The 14,307-nt window shown below is 38.9% G+C and overlaps 1 protein-coding gene across 1 annotated transcript in view; it reads right to left on the bottom strand.

Moving 5' to 3' along the window:
- Positions 1-233: 233 nt before the first annotated feature.
- Positions 234-14,307, bottom strand: part of LOC107571187 (ankyrin repeat and SAM domain-containing protein 1A-like) — a 64,744-nt gene continuing 50,670 nt past the window's right edge. The window contains exons 15-21 of the mRNA XM_016257479.1: positions 10,889-10,936; positions 10,618-10,689; positions 9,189-9,275; positions 5,298-5,435; positions 3,736-3,912; positions 1,189-1,277; positions 234-670 (exon numbers count right to left, since the gene is read on the bottom strand). Coding sequence (XP_016112965.1) covers positions 655-670; positions 1,189-1,277; positions 3,736-3,912; positions 5,298-5,435; positions 9,189-9,275; positions 10,618-10,689; positions 10,889-10,936 — 627 coding nt within the window. The 3' untranslated portion in view covers positions 234-654. The remainder of the gene's footprint in view (positions 671-1,188; positions 1,278-3,735; positions 3,913-5,297; positions 5,436-9,188; positions 9,276-10,617; positions 10,690-10,888; positions 10,937-14,307) is intronic.

Here is a 14,307-nt window from a genome sequence, read left to right as displayed (position 1 = left end):
AGCTATTTTAGCTATTGATACATTTACCATAAGTTAAAGAAATGTATTTGCCCCATTTTTTTTTTCCTCCTTACAATAATTTTGGGTCAAATAGTTGACAAATACAGTCAATACAAATTTGTGTAATGAATTGAAAATGGAATTAATTATTAACTTTTCCCCCATAAAGCTGTAGAAAAATGCCTAAATGATGTTACAATTTTATGAAAAATTCATAAAAAAAAAAAAATAAAAAAAAGTAAATCAGATTGCACTCAAATTGTGGCACACAGTATGTTTTTTAGTACGTTATACTTAAATATGTAATTAAAGTGAATTAATTATTAATTTGGTAATTTATGTTTTAGGTTAATTATGCTGTAGTCTTTCAATTGTTGGTCACAGTCAGAAAGTCAAGTCCTCTTTCCATGCCATGTTATTTTGACTCTACACAATGATTCATCAAAAGTTTCAGTTCTAAATATGCAATTTGTGCCTTTATTGTGTAAAAATTACAGGATGCCAAAATGTACCGTACTCTATTCATGGAAAGTGCCTTTTATCGTAATCCTCGGCGGTGTGGACTGTTTCGATCTGACGCTACATGTTTAGTGGAGTCCAGCTGTTTCAGCTCAGACTGAAGAGGAGGAGGAAGAGGAAGTCTTCATCAGTGTCTCACTGCGGTCGACGCCTGGCGGAGACGAGCACCACAGAAGGGCAAAAGAAAGAAAAACTAGTTAGGTGAAGAACCGTCAGTGTGGATGATGGAGGGAGAGTCCTTTGAGCAGAATGAGAAGGAAATGTTAGTTTCTTCACGTTTGAAACAGGAAGGTTAAATGACGAGATGTTCTGGTCCTCGGCAGAGCTTTACTTTGGTTTCAGGCCCGTTATGATACGACTACAGGTGAGAGGGGCTTCCTAAACTGGGCGGCATACCTGTACCAACTTAAAGGGCAGAGAATCGAGTAAGAGTGGAGGTTTGTTTCAGCCTCGGGAAAGGGTTGCTGGACAGCCAGAGCTGTGCGAGACAGACGCAGAAGAAAGAGGTGAATGGACAGGAGGCTTCTGTGTGGAGGAGAGCGAGGGGGAAGGAGTTCGGTCACGTCGGCGAGGGGAGGTCAGAGTCTATCTAGAGAGTGAAGGCACAGAGCGAAAGGAAAAGGTGTGAGGGGGCGGGGCGCTTCCGGTCAGAATATGGTGGTCTCGTACTTGGTGCTGACCGTGCGCTTGGGATCTTTGGAGTCCAGGATCCAGGTGGCACTGCTCTGAGCGTGAGCGTCCACATCCATGGCTTCCACCTAAAACAGCAGGGAGGAGAGGCGTAAATACTCTGTGGGATATTAATACCACGGCAGGCGATCATTTCGCTGATGGATGTAAAGCTTTAGTCTAGTGCCTCTCACGAGAGACACGATTATGAGAGCTTTGGGTCGGGTTTCAGCTTTTAAATGAGACCTGAAGCTTTTAAAGACATATTAATGGTTAAAAATGTTTGGATTAGACAAAAATCATTTTGTGTGAACTGACAAGTCTGTATAACCCGGAATATTCAAAACTGCTATACATTACGGTTCAAAAGTTTGGGATTGGTACGATTTTTTTCAGTATTATGCTCAATAAGGCTGTGTTTATTTGATAAAAAAAAAATACAGTAAAAGCAGTAATATTGTGAAATATTATTACAAATAAAATGAACCGTTTTCTATTTGGATATATTGTAAAATGTAATTTATTGCTGTGATGTAAAGCTGCATTTCTCCAGTCTTCAGTGTCACACGATCCTTCAGAAATCATTCTGATATGCTGCTCTAGATGCATTTCAATGTTGAAAACAGTTGCTGCTTTATACATTATTGTTAACAGCTGAAAACATTTTTCACAATTCTTTAATGAATAGAAAAGAACTGCAAATATTTGAAACTGAAATGTTTTGTAACGATTATTTTCACTTTTGACCAAATTAACGTCTCCTTGCTTGTTGGTTATTTCTTTAAAAAAAAATCTTACTGCTCCGAACTTTTGAACATTCATATACTGTATAAACTGTAGCCACATGTCAATGTGTGATGCTTCAAAGAACCAGCAGGGAGCTCCACTGTACTAGTCAAAAAGATAGATATGGATCTGGCACTAAGTCATAGAAAGAGAGGAACCATAGGAGCTATTTGAGCTACTGAAGTGACAAGGTGAATAAAGGATGAGCTGCGAAAAGGAAAACCGGAAATAGAGCGATGGAAAGTGTCAAGAATGAGAACAATAATAAGCTGAATTGAGAGGATGAAACCAACAGAACATCTAAACAGAGCAGTGACTGGACTACAAATTCAGACACGGATGAATTTTGTGAGGATCAATCAGGATTAGCCATCATCAATTTGGCAGAAAAAGCTAACTTGTGAACACAGAACAAATTAGTAGAATTAATTTTCCTGTGAACATAAGTGTATGTCTATGTAGCGTATTGACAGCATATTGTGGCTAACCACTGACATTTAAAACCAGGGTTCCTATACATTTTCCATTTCAAAATTCCATACTGTGCAGGAACCCTTAATTAATACTTTAATTAATAATATTTTCAACTAGCAAGGATACATTCATTTGATTAAAAGTGGAAAAATGAATGCTGTTCTTTTGAACTACCTATACAAATACTTACATTTTTCCACAAAAATATGAAGCAGTTTCTACATTGATAATAATCGGAAATGTTTCTTGATCAGCAAATATCAATTCATATCAGAATGATTTCTGAAGGATCATGTGACACTGAAGACTTGAGTAATGATGCTGAAAAATCTTCTTTATATCGCAGCAATATATTACATTTTAAATATATATTACAATATAAAACAGTTATTTTAAATTGTAATAATATTTCACAATATTATATATATATATATATATATATATATATATATATATATATATATAAAAACTACATTGGTGAACAAAGGAGACTTATCTTAAAAACATTTTAAAAATCGTATCGACTCCAAACAGTAGTGTACTTCTGATTAAAGTGTCTCAAACAAAACTCTGGAACATTTTTGTAAGATTTGATGTTTAAAACTTCAAACACAGTGTCAAAAAAATTATTCTTGGAAGGCCACTTCTTTTTTTTTTTTTAAACTGTCATTTGTTTCTGGTAACCATCTGATGTGACCATACTATGTGAATATATATGTGTGTATGTGTGTGTGTGTTTGTGTCTGTGTGTCTGTGTGTGTGCCTGTCTGTGTGTCTGTGTCTGCGTGTCTGTGTCTGGGTGTCTGTGTGTGTGCCTGTCTGTGTGTCTGGGTCTGTGTGTCTGTGTCTGCGTGTCTGTGTCTGGGTGTCTGTGTGTGTGCCTGTCTGTGTGTCTGGGTCTGTGTGTCTGTGTCTGCGTGTCTGTGTCTGGGTGTCTGTGTGTGTGCCTGTCTGTGTGTCTGGGTCTGTGTGTCTGTGTCTGCGTGTCTGTGTCTGGGTGTCTGTGTGTGTGCCTGTCTGTGTGTCTGGGTCTGTGTGTCTGTGTCTGCGTGTCTGTGTCTGGGTGTCTGTGTGTGTGCCTGTCTGTGTGTCTGGGTCTGTGTGTCTGTGTCTGCGTGTCTGTGTCTGGGTGTCTGTGTGTGTGCCTGTCTGTGTGTCTGTCTGTCTGTCTCTGTGTCTGTGTCTGTGTGTCTGTGTGTGTGTGTCTGTGTGTCTGTCTGTCTGTCCGTGTGTGTCTGTGTGTGTGTGTCTGTGTGTGTGTCTGTGTGTGTGTGTGTGTGTTCTCACCCCTGACTTGCGCATACTCCCTCGTGGTTTGGGGACAGGTCTGCTGCTCTTGGTCTCGATGATTTCTGTCGCTCCGGCTGCGCTCTGCTGCTGTCTGGTCCTCTGGGCCTGCAGTGCCAGCTGATAGGCCACTTCAAACGCCTGTCCTAGCGTCAGAATGATCTCATAGGTCAGGTTCTGTCGCGGAGGTGGAGACACGATAATTAGACATCATGATGAGGTGCTTAAAACCACTATTAAGAAATGATCGAAGTATTCAAATAACCTCAATCCATCTTCAGAAGTTTCTTTAATAGCCTCATCAACAGAAACATACATCAATACATTTGTACAGGCCTCCAACATTATTCTGCACTTAAGAGACATTTAAACTCATAAAGTATGTAATAACAAGCTTAGCTATGTCATATAGTGTAACGAAGAGCAGCTTTTTATAGAATTACACATCACTGAGTCTCTGTAAAGGGACGCCAGGACAGCTGTAGATACTGTAATGTGTAATGAAGGCTATGAAAAATCATTTTGGTGTTTTGATTTGTTCTTCTTTTCTCTTCTAGGTCAAAAACAAACACCACATTATTGAACATAAACTCTCAGATCCTCCACAAAATAATCAGGGCTTGTAACTTCAGACTGTGTTTCCTTTTTTTCCCCACAAGCTTTTGAAGATACAGACTTGCATTTCTAACGTGGTATACAATTAACATCATATGACAAACTTTGCTACAAGGGAGCAAAACTCACATTTTAGAGCATCTAAAAGTAAACCCTGGCCCATTTTTATGCTTTTAAATGCAATGAATTATTCAGGCTGTGCAAATAAACAAACTCTGGAATCAAGATTTCTCAATGCAGTCAAGATGCATGCATATATTATACGTCTTTAATGTCAATTTTGATCAAAACTGAACTGAACTTTTCATATTAAAAAGTAATTCCAATGTATTTTCAAAAGATTGTTTCACTGTCTAATACAACCTCTTAACTCAAAGAAAAAGTCACCTGATCAGTCAATCAGTCAATTATCAGTTCTAATAATCGCTTGATTTTTGAATTATCAAATGAACTGCTAGTTGCAGCTCTACTAGAGTCTGGCTGTAAGTATTCAAGGCAATGATTGGTCTAGTGTGTGTGTGTGCGTGTCTGTATCATTCAGGCAGCTGTATGATCAATGTAATTTTAATGGGCTGCTGCTCACAACCTCTCCTATAAAACTCTATGTGATACTATCAGAGACCTGGCAATCGGCCCACGGCACTCTGCACTCCACAGAAAGAGCGAAAGAGACTCTTAATGCCCAGAAATATGAGAATTTCAGAGCAGTAGTCCTCACCTGGTGGGTCATTAAACAGGTCTGTTATGAATATCACAGATAGACAATGTGAAATGCAAATTTGGTGGTTTTCAATCCAATTTACATCTGCAAAAAAGCGATTTACAGTTTGACGTTTTTTCGCAATACTGTAAATCAGCATATAGAACTGAAGCAAAGCAGCTGAGAACCACTGATGGAGAAAGAGTTCATCTCTTATGCAGTGCAACGATGGTGATGTTTGTCTCACCACATCTACGGTGCTGAACACGTGGCAGTAATGATGGCTGCTCTGCAGATCTTTAGTGATGTAAGCAAACGTGCAGAGGTCCTCTGGGTCCTGAGCTGCACATGAGATGTTCCTGATCTCATGTTCTGCAATGATGTTCTGCACACACAACACAAGATGACATTAGCAAACAGATCCAAGAACTTCTTAAACAGAAACACCTTACTACTACTACTACTACCACTATAGTTCTATAGGAATAGTTCAAACCAGAGATGTTCACAAGTCTTTAACTTGGAGCCCGAGTCAAGAAGTCTTTGGTCATGAGTCTGAGTCGAGTCTCAAGTCATTTAATGGCTCGCTAAAAAAATCCCATTCAGAATCCTTATGGATTGAAATCTTCCTATCCACGAAGCTGTTTTATAGGCTATGGACAAAATATATGATATATGATGCTTTGTAAAAAAGCAAAAAAAAAAGATGTAAGGTTTTTAAGATGTAAGGTTAATGTACATCCAGCCTGTTACTAATGTTTTAATCCATTACCATGTTCAAAACAGTTTTCTGTAATCAAATTCTATTATAAGAGTCCAATCTACCTAAAACAATGTACAGTCGAAACAAAAATTATTCAGACACCAGATATAATTTTTGATATTTTTTTACTAGTGGGTGCAGGACACTAGTTCATTTATGTAAGTGAGGATAGCAAAATAAAGTGAACTTTTTAACCAAAAAGTCTTCATACAGTGGACTTTCAGTAAAATTGCTAAAAATTTGGGACCAAAAATGATTCAGACACTTTGACCTGACCGTGTTTTGCTTAAAGGTCCGCTGAAATGCTTAGAAACACGCAGCGTTACTCTGTGTTGACGTCATTTTAACTGAAACAGGAAGACAGGGCGGGACATATCAAGCAGCTCCGCCCCTTTTTAAAATAGCCAATAGCGTTCGTTTATATCACAGCTTGGGCTGGAGCCGTTCAGAGCCGTTGAGCTCCGTAAAGCCGCATTTGACAGGGAATCCCAGCCACAATCTCATCCATATTGCTATAAAATATAGCACTCTGTGTAGAATTCAAATAGCTCCGATACATTTTGTGGTCTGCGGCGACTCGTGCATGTGATCCGCTCCGTGCTATCGTGTCTCTGGACCGGAGCAGAGTGTGTGTGCGGTGCGGTGGTTAGCCTGACAGTGCGAAACCAGACTTACACTGCCTTATAGATAACCTTAAGACTAACATATTGATACTAACACCCAAAAAAACTTTAATTTGGATTTCATGGGGACTTTATGGTTGCTAATGCAACCTTTTTACACCACAGACTGAACAAAATAAAACATTACTTGGTAATTAGTTGACCTAAATTGGTATTAACTAATTGTGTAATTAAATTTAACAGTTGAATATTTTTTGGTTGATTGTAATCCATTACATACCTTTCTATCAAAGTAATCTGCCATTATTAAGCTGAATTTGTTCTGACACAGTTTAACTCAGAGATCTTGTCATTTTTTATTACCATTTTCTAAACTATAGCAAATAAACTGTGATAATGTGAGAAATGTTGACAGTGTCTGAATACATTTTGGTTTGACTGTAGCTACAATCAAAACAATCTCATCTTGAGCAGAAAATAACTAGCAGTTTCAAAGTTTAAGTTCTATCCTAGCCATCTAACAACAATTTTCCCAATTATAATTACATGATAAAAAAAAAAGTTCTTAGCCTATAGCTTAACTCCCTAGGGTCGACGGTCACTCCTTAATTCTAAATGTAGATCAGAAACGTCTCGTCACATCTGGTTTGAACAGTCAGAGTCATAGGTTATAGATAGATAAATATAGTACGAAAAATAACTATATTTGCAGCATTGTTGTTTTCTGCTGTGTTTTAGTGAAAGTAATCTATAATTTTGCTGCTCAGTGTTTCTGTTGTTAAATTTACCACATGATCCGCTGCTCTTAAACTTGCCGCCGGTGGAGTGCCGAAATTTGCACCCTGCCAGATTATGCACCCCCTAGTATTGGTAGGTTTAGGAGTAGGTGTGGGGTTGGGATTAGGTAATCAGGTAGCGACTTCAACGAGGGGGTGCATAATCTGGCAGGGATGCAGAATTCGGCACAACACCAGCGCGCATCCAGAGTGAGAGAGAAACCGCAGAGCTAAAAGGTCTTGAATAAAGCCTGTTTGGCTTTAGATAAAAATACTAGAGGATATAGCGCTGAAAGATATTTACTTAAACGACCCTGAAGGCTTGTTATGTGATCCGCTCTGCTGTTTTGACGTACTGCTCACTTAAAATGGTGCTCCTGTTGCGGCTCGCGGTCCAGATGGATGCCGGGGTGCAGATCGGTCGACCTTTTGAATATCAGTTATAGAAGTATTTAAGGATTAAAAGACTTCCGAGTTGCTTTTAAAATATTCACGATTCCTTTTCCTCGACTCCAGACTTGGACCATTTCAGGTCGAGTCTGAAGTCAAGTCTGAAGTCTATAAAAATGTGACTGGAGTGCGAGTCACTAACTCGAGTGCCCATCTCTGGTTAAAACAATCAATATCAGTTGATACAGAAAAACACAATTAGATGGATGAGACAGATTGGGGGAATGATGGGATCAAGCGATAAATGGGATGGATGAATGGATGGATGGAGGGATGATGGATGAGATGGATGGATAGGATGGCATGGCATGGGATGGGATGGAGGGATGGCATAGGATAGATTGGGTAGATGGACTAGGTGGAGAGATGGATGGATGGAGGAAGGGAGGGAGGGAGGGAGGGATGGATCATGATGGAATGGACAGATAAAATGGATTGAGTGGATGGAATGAAATTGCATGGCATTGGATGGATGGATTGAAAGGATGGGATGGAGGGATGGCATGGGATAGCATTGGATGGATTGGGGGGATAGGATAGATTGAGAGAGAGATGAATGGATTAGATCAGGGGTGTCAAACTCAGTTCCTGGAGGGCTGCAGCCCTGCAGAGTTTAGTTCTAACCCTGCTCCAACACACAAACCATGTAGTTTTCAAATTTGATTAGCTGGATCAGGTGTGGTTCATTACGGTTGAAGCTAAACTCTGCAGGGCTATGGCCCACCAGGAACTGAGTTTGACACCCCTGGATTAGATGGACGGATAGGATGGATGGGTTGGATTGGAAGGCTGGGATGGAAGGATGGCATAGGATAGATTGGGTGGATGGGTGGGATGGACTGGTTGGAGAGATGGAGGGAGGGAGGGATGATGGATGGGATGGACAGATACGATGGATTTGGGTGGATGGAATGAAATGGCATGGCATTGGATGGATGGATTGGATTGGAAGGATGGATGGAGGGATGCATGGGATAGTATTGGATGGATTGGGTGGATGGGATAGATTGAGAGAGATGGATGGATGGATTATATGGATGGATAGGATGAATGGGTTGTAGGGATGGCATGGTATAGCATGGGATGGATTGGGTGGATGGATGGATAGGATGAATGAGTTGGATTGGGAGGTTGGGATGAAGGGATGGCATAGGATAGATTGGGTGAGTGGATGAATGGGATGGATTGGTTGGAGAGATGGAGGGAGGGATGATGGATGGGATGGACAGATAGGATGGATTGGGTGGATGGAATGGGACGGCATGGCATTGGATAGAAGGATGGATGGACTGGATGGGTAGGATTGGAAGGATGGAGTGGAGGGATGGCATGGAATAGCAGATGGATTGGGTGGATGGATGGATGATAAAACAGACAGACACACAATCTCATTGCTGAAAGCAGTTTCTCAAAACTACCCAAAATATTTTATAATGTTGTTTTTTAGAATAACAATTAACCATAATGCCTGCAATTAATTTATCTGCCTGCTTGGGGTGAACGACAGAGGAGGATGATGTCATCACCTTGTTGGCAGCGTCAATGAATTTCACACCCTTGTACGTGATGGAGAGGACGATGGTGGGGATCTTCCGCATCTGTTCTGTCGACCTCTGAGAGAAAGAGAGAGAGTATTATAGGATGTGTTTAATATTAAAATATTTATATACAAATGGATTAATTGATTGATTGACTGTATGACACATTTTGGCCCAAAATTTTCTAAGAAAACATAAAAAATTGGCACAGGTTAGCTTAAAAGTATTTAAATGAATACTAATTAATACTATTCGTATACTAAATAGTTAGTACTGTAACTAAATTAAAATGTTAAAAAAATCAAATAAATAATATTCCGCTTTCATGTAGCTTCAAAACTTCTGGAATTACAAAAGGAATAGTTAATTAACTTAATTTATCAACACTTCCAGTGTCTGTTAATAAAAAAACAAGTCTGAAAACAAGCAGCTTTGTCACAGTTACAGGTGAAAAAAAAAGAAAGAAAATATATTTTTATTCATATATTGACACCTTCAAATATTATGTCGGACAATGGACAGCTTTGAATAAAACAAATTGAGAACTACTGCTAAAAACAAACAAATAAATATGAAAAATCTATAAAAATAAATAAATTAAACCATAAACATAATATTTAAAAATAGTATTAGGCACCCTGACAGTATTTGCTGCACTACATTTAAATTAAAAATTGTTATTATTATTATTACTCATTTATAATTAAATATCAATTTAAACAAATAATGAATTAGTGTTTTACATTATGGTAATGAGGAATTGAGGGGAAAGGGAGTACTTAATTATTATGACAATAAATGTCATAATGCTAAAAGCCTTAATGGTTCTTACAATGTTGTTTAATTATTATTATCATTAATATTTAGGGATGAGATGTGACCAGTTTCATTGTGAGATTCACCAACAGCCAATGCTAATGTTTAAGGGACAGATTTCTTATGCCCTTTTTTATCATTTACTCAAATAAAACATTTGTTAGTTCTGACTGTTTAAGCTTTGGTCTTTTCAATAAGTGCCTGGCCCAACTGACTAGACGGCTTATTTTGACTGCATCCCTGCACTGACCGGCTGAGCAAACAGTTCTGCTTGATTATTTAACCCTTTAAACACCTACATAAACGGCTGCTTATCAGAACAGCCTTTGAAGTGCAAATCTGCAGTCTGTCTCTCACACACAGGACAGTGCGATGAAGCGGAAGTCCATTTTCCACTTTCTGGACAGACCTTGTTAGTCGTATATTATGAAACTGTCCTTTTTTGCGCTAGTGCCCCGTAGAGGACTCGCATGGGTGGCATTTTCCCTGACAGTGCTGCTTGCTGCCCGTTCCAGAATATAATAATAATCTCAGCGTCCTGGCGTGACTCCTCACAGGAGACCTTGGGCTCTCATTGGCCGAAGCCTCTGTGAACACCTACCCTCATTTTAGCACAGGCGTCCTGCGTTGACTCCGTTCCTCTTAGTTCTTTAATGAGCATCGAGCCCAGATACTGCAGAACGAGCGAGTCGGGACAAACCGGTAAAGAGAGAGAGAGAATTCAGTTGGTCTCAGCTGGCAAAAACAAACAGTTAAATCACATTATCTAAACACAATCAAAAATTCGGATGATTTCATAACCCGTCACCTAAATATGAATTATGACTTTATTATTATATAAAGGGGCTGTTTTATGATAGAAAAATTATTACGTTGGCCTCGTAACTGCATGATTCGAAGATGAGCTTCTCGGGCTGATGGTGCCAGTTCTGGACCGGTGTGTACGGCGCCGCCAGACTCGGGGGTCGTAAGGTCAAGCGAGGCTCCCGCTGACGTTCCTCAAATCTCTCCTTTAGGAAGGAAACACGCTTTCAGGATAAACTGACCGAAATGTGCATGATTTGAGCAGAAAGAGAAGGATTGGTGGAGTTTGACTCACTTGTGGTTGTGGCCTGTCATTGGGCCGCTGTCGAATAGCCACGTCATATTCTGAGTCGGGACCTCTCCTCCTTCCAGAATCACCAGCAGGTAACAGGGGATCCATGGAGCGCGTGTAGGAGTCTGAGTGACTGAGAGGAGACGAGGTCTGGGACATGAGATCCTGACACTGCAAAAGAAGTGTTCAATGAGGGAGATCAGCCAGCCAGAAAGATGTCCTTGCCCAGAAATGAGCTCGAGAGAGAGTTTACAGTATACTGCACTTTATTATAGACTGCAATCAGAGTTGATGCCAGATTTCATTTGTTGTGAATAAAAATAAGGCCGTGAGGGACAGAAGTGCAGTCTGTTCAATAAGGCAAACTGTTTTCAACCTGGGAGATCGAGCAGAGCAAAACACACAGAAAACACTAAACTTCCTCTAAATTTCTAGTGGACAAAGAGAATTGAATTAAATTGAATTTCGCATTATGGTACTGGAGATAAGGGGAAGTGATGGGAAGTAAAAAAAAACGTATATTTTCATCATGCAAATGTAATTTATTTGATTTATTTGTTTATGTATTTTTATTTCAGGGTGCGATGTGACCAAATTTATTGTGAAATGTCAAGATCCTTCTGTGAGGGACAGAAGTGCAGTCTTGACCTCGATGTTTCCGCAGAGGAAACAGAAAATGTCGTCCCACACTTTTCTAAAGAAACTGATTTGAAATTGAATTTCACATAACAGATTTTTTTTTACAAAAAATAATCTATGTTGTTTTATTTTGAATTATAGCAATGGAAGTTTTTAACATTATGCCAGCTTCCTTTGCATGACGAGTGACATGTTTATATGTGAGGTTTATAAAGTTTTCTTTAGATAAAAGCTATTTGAAAACATTTGCTGAGAAATATAATTCCCTAAGAGAACTTAAACCAGCATAATTTAATAAAATATTAGTTAAAGAAATCCTGGACTCTGTCATGAACAGTATAGCAGTAGACTTTTTTTAATGATATTAAGAACTTGTGTGTGATTCTGGAATGTCCTATTTGGCATCATGTACTGTATCTCATCTCAGCAATTACTGAACATATGCAACTTTTACCCACAGTTCGGTTAATTTCATATAGTTCGTTGCTCGTTCTCAGATTCCATTCTTCTTTCCATTTGATGATGAGATAAGATGCTATGGTAGTTTTAAGATGTGAGGGTGGTATGGAACACTTTAATATCTGTGAAAAGTGCTTCCTTAGCAGCAGCGTCAGCTTGTTCAAAAAATATAAGGGGGAAATTAGGGAAATGCAACCTTAAAAGGACCTTAAAATTAATTTCTTGTATATTCTTCATACAAAATATAATACATTTTTTGATTTTTTAAAAAATATTATTATTTTGGTGTGAGATATGAGCAATTTCATTGTGAGATTCATCCAATACCCTTCTGTGAAAGACAGAAATGCGGTCTGTTCAATAAGTGACACTGTTTTCGACCTGGACGATTCAGCAGAGGAAACAGAAAACACATCTTGCAAATTTCTAGTAAACTAAAACTCTGGAAGGCATGGTGATGTGTAGACGTGACCCAATTGTTAATCTTATGAATTGACAAAACTTTTGAATTTTTTAAACATAATTAAATTAATGCACATTTACAGATCAAATATTTGGTCTATTAATAGTTTGACTTTTTTTCTCATTTTGCTAATTACTAGTCAACTAAAATTACACATGCCATCTCAGCAAAATTAATCAATTTGTCATGCCAAAATATTGATAATATTTTCATAGAGACCAAACCTACAACAAAAAAACACTACATTTTGAACAAACTGTAATTCCACCCTCAGAGTCTTGTTTTTGTTTACTCCTAATGGTCTACGTAAAGCCTAAAATCTATTCTAGAATGCATAATATCATAAAATATTATAGCATACAGCAGTACTTACTCTGATCTGAGAAAGGCGGGGTGGTTTGACCGGAGGCTCCTCATACGGCCGTTCAGCTAATGATGCAATAATCCTTTTCCTGTGGCCCAACAACGTGATCTTCAGCACCTAAAAACAGACATAAAACACACGCAAAGGCAACAATTACACAATGTCTATTAAGCAACATAAATACCCTGCTCTCAACCGAATAATTCAGAGTCAAGTAATTGAATTTTTTAAAATAAAGTAAAAGCCAACTATGTAAATACTTCATATAATACTTGATATAAAACAAACGACAACAAAAAAGTCTATACTGTAAATGTTTGAATGCATCACGTTCTCACATTGACAATCTCCAGCTCCCACAGGTTCTTCACGCATTCTAGCGTGCGATAGCCGCTGGACAGGAAGTTCTGCAGGTATTCCTGAAGACCCAGGACGTCCAGCCACGCAGCGAGGGACGTGCTGCCGTCACAGCCTAATGCTTTCACCTGCAGAGTTCAAAACCAACAGAGAACTTACTTCAGACCCAGTACAGATAAACTGATGAAATGATAAATGATGAATCAATAAAATGATGAAAATCTTACAAAATAATACTGTTAAAGGCAAGTGATTATTAGCATCATGTGACAATCCTCTGCAAAGAATTGTAGACTCACACAAACCTTTGGTAGAGAACGTGCAGCACTGAGGATCTTCCTGCGATGTGCCGGATCCATGATGCCAATTTCTCTCAGGTCTTGCTCTTCCATTACGTCATTTCCCTACACAAACATACACAGGTAAAAAACTAGACAAAAATACAATATACACAACGCTACAATACACGACCTAAATGCACAAGCCCATATCAATAGTGTGTGGCAATAATGCACCAGTTGGTAAATGTATTTTTTTGTCTGAAAAACAAGGTTTAATTCAATGTACTGCAAAGCACCATAAAAATAGCAGCATCGACGGTCATCTCTAAACCAGCTCTACTTTAATCAACAAATATACAGAAGGTCTCCACTTTATGGATTGAGGACACAATATATATCGGGTAGGACAGAGGCACACATCTCACATTGTCTGTGTGCATGAGTGTGCGTGTTTCATGTTTTTTCATTGCTCAATGCCATATAATCTAAACAGTGAGTCTAACACAGCAGCATCTGAGCGATCGATGTAAGACAGCGCAGAGAGTAATCTGAGGTGCTGATCTCACAACGAGAGACACACACACACACACACACACACACACACACACACACACACACACACACACACACAC

This window comes from Sinocyclocheilus grahami, unplaced genomic scaffold (genome assembly GCF_001515645.1).
Source record: "Sinocyclocheilus grahami isolate Dianchi unplaced genomic scaffold, SAMN03320097.WGS_v1.1 scaffold1560.1, whole genome shotgun sequence".
NCBI lineage: Eukaryota > Metazoa > Chordata > Actinopteri > Cypriniformes > Cyprinidae > Sinocyclocheilus > Sinocyclocheilus grahami.
The sequence above is the reverse complement of the archived record's forward strand: the minus strand, read 5'-3'. Positions and strand labels throughout refer to the sequence as shown.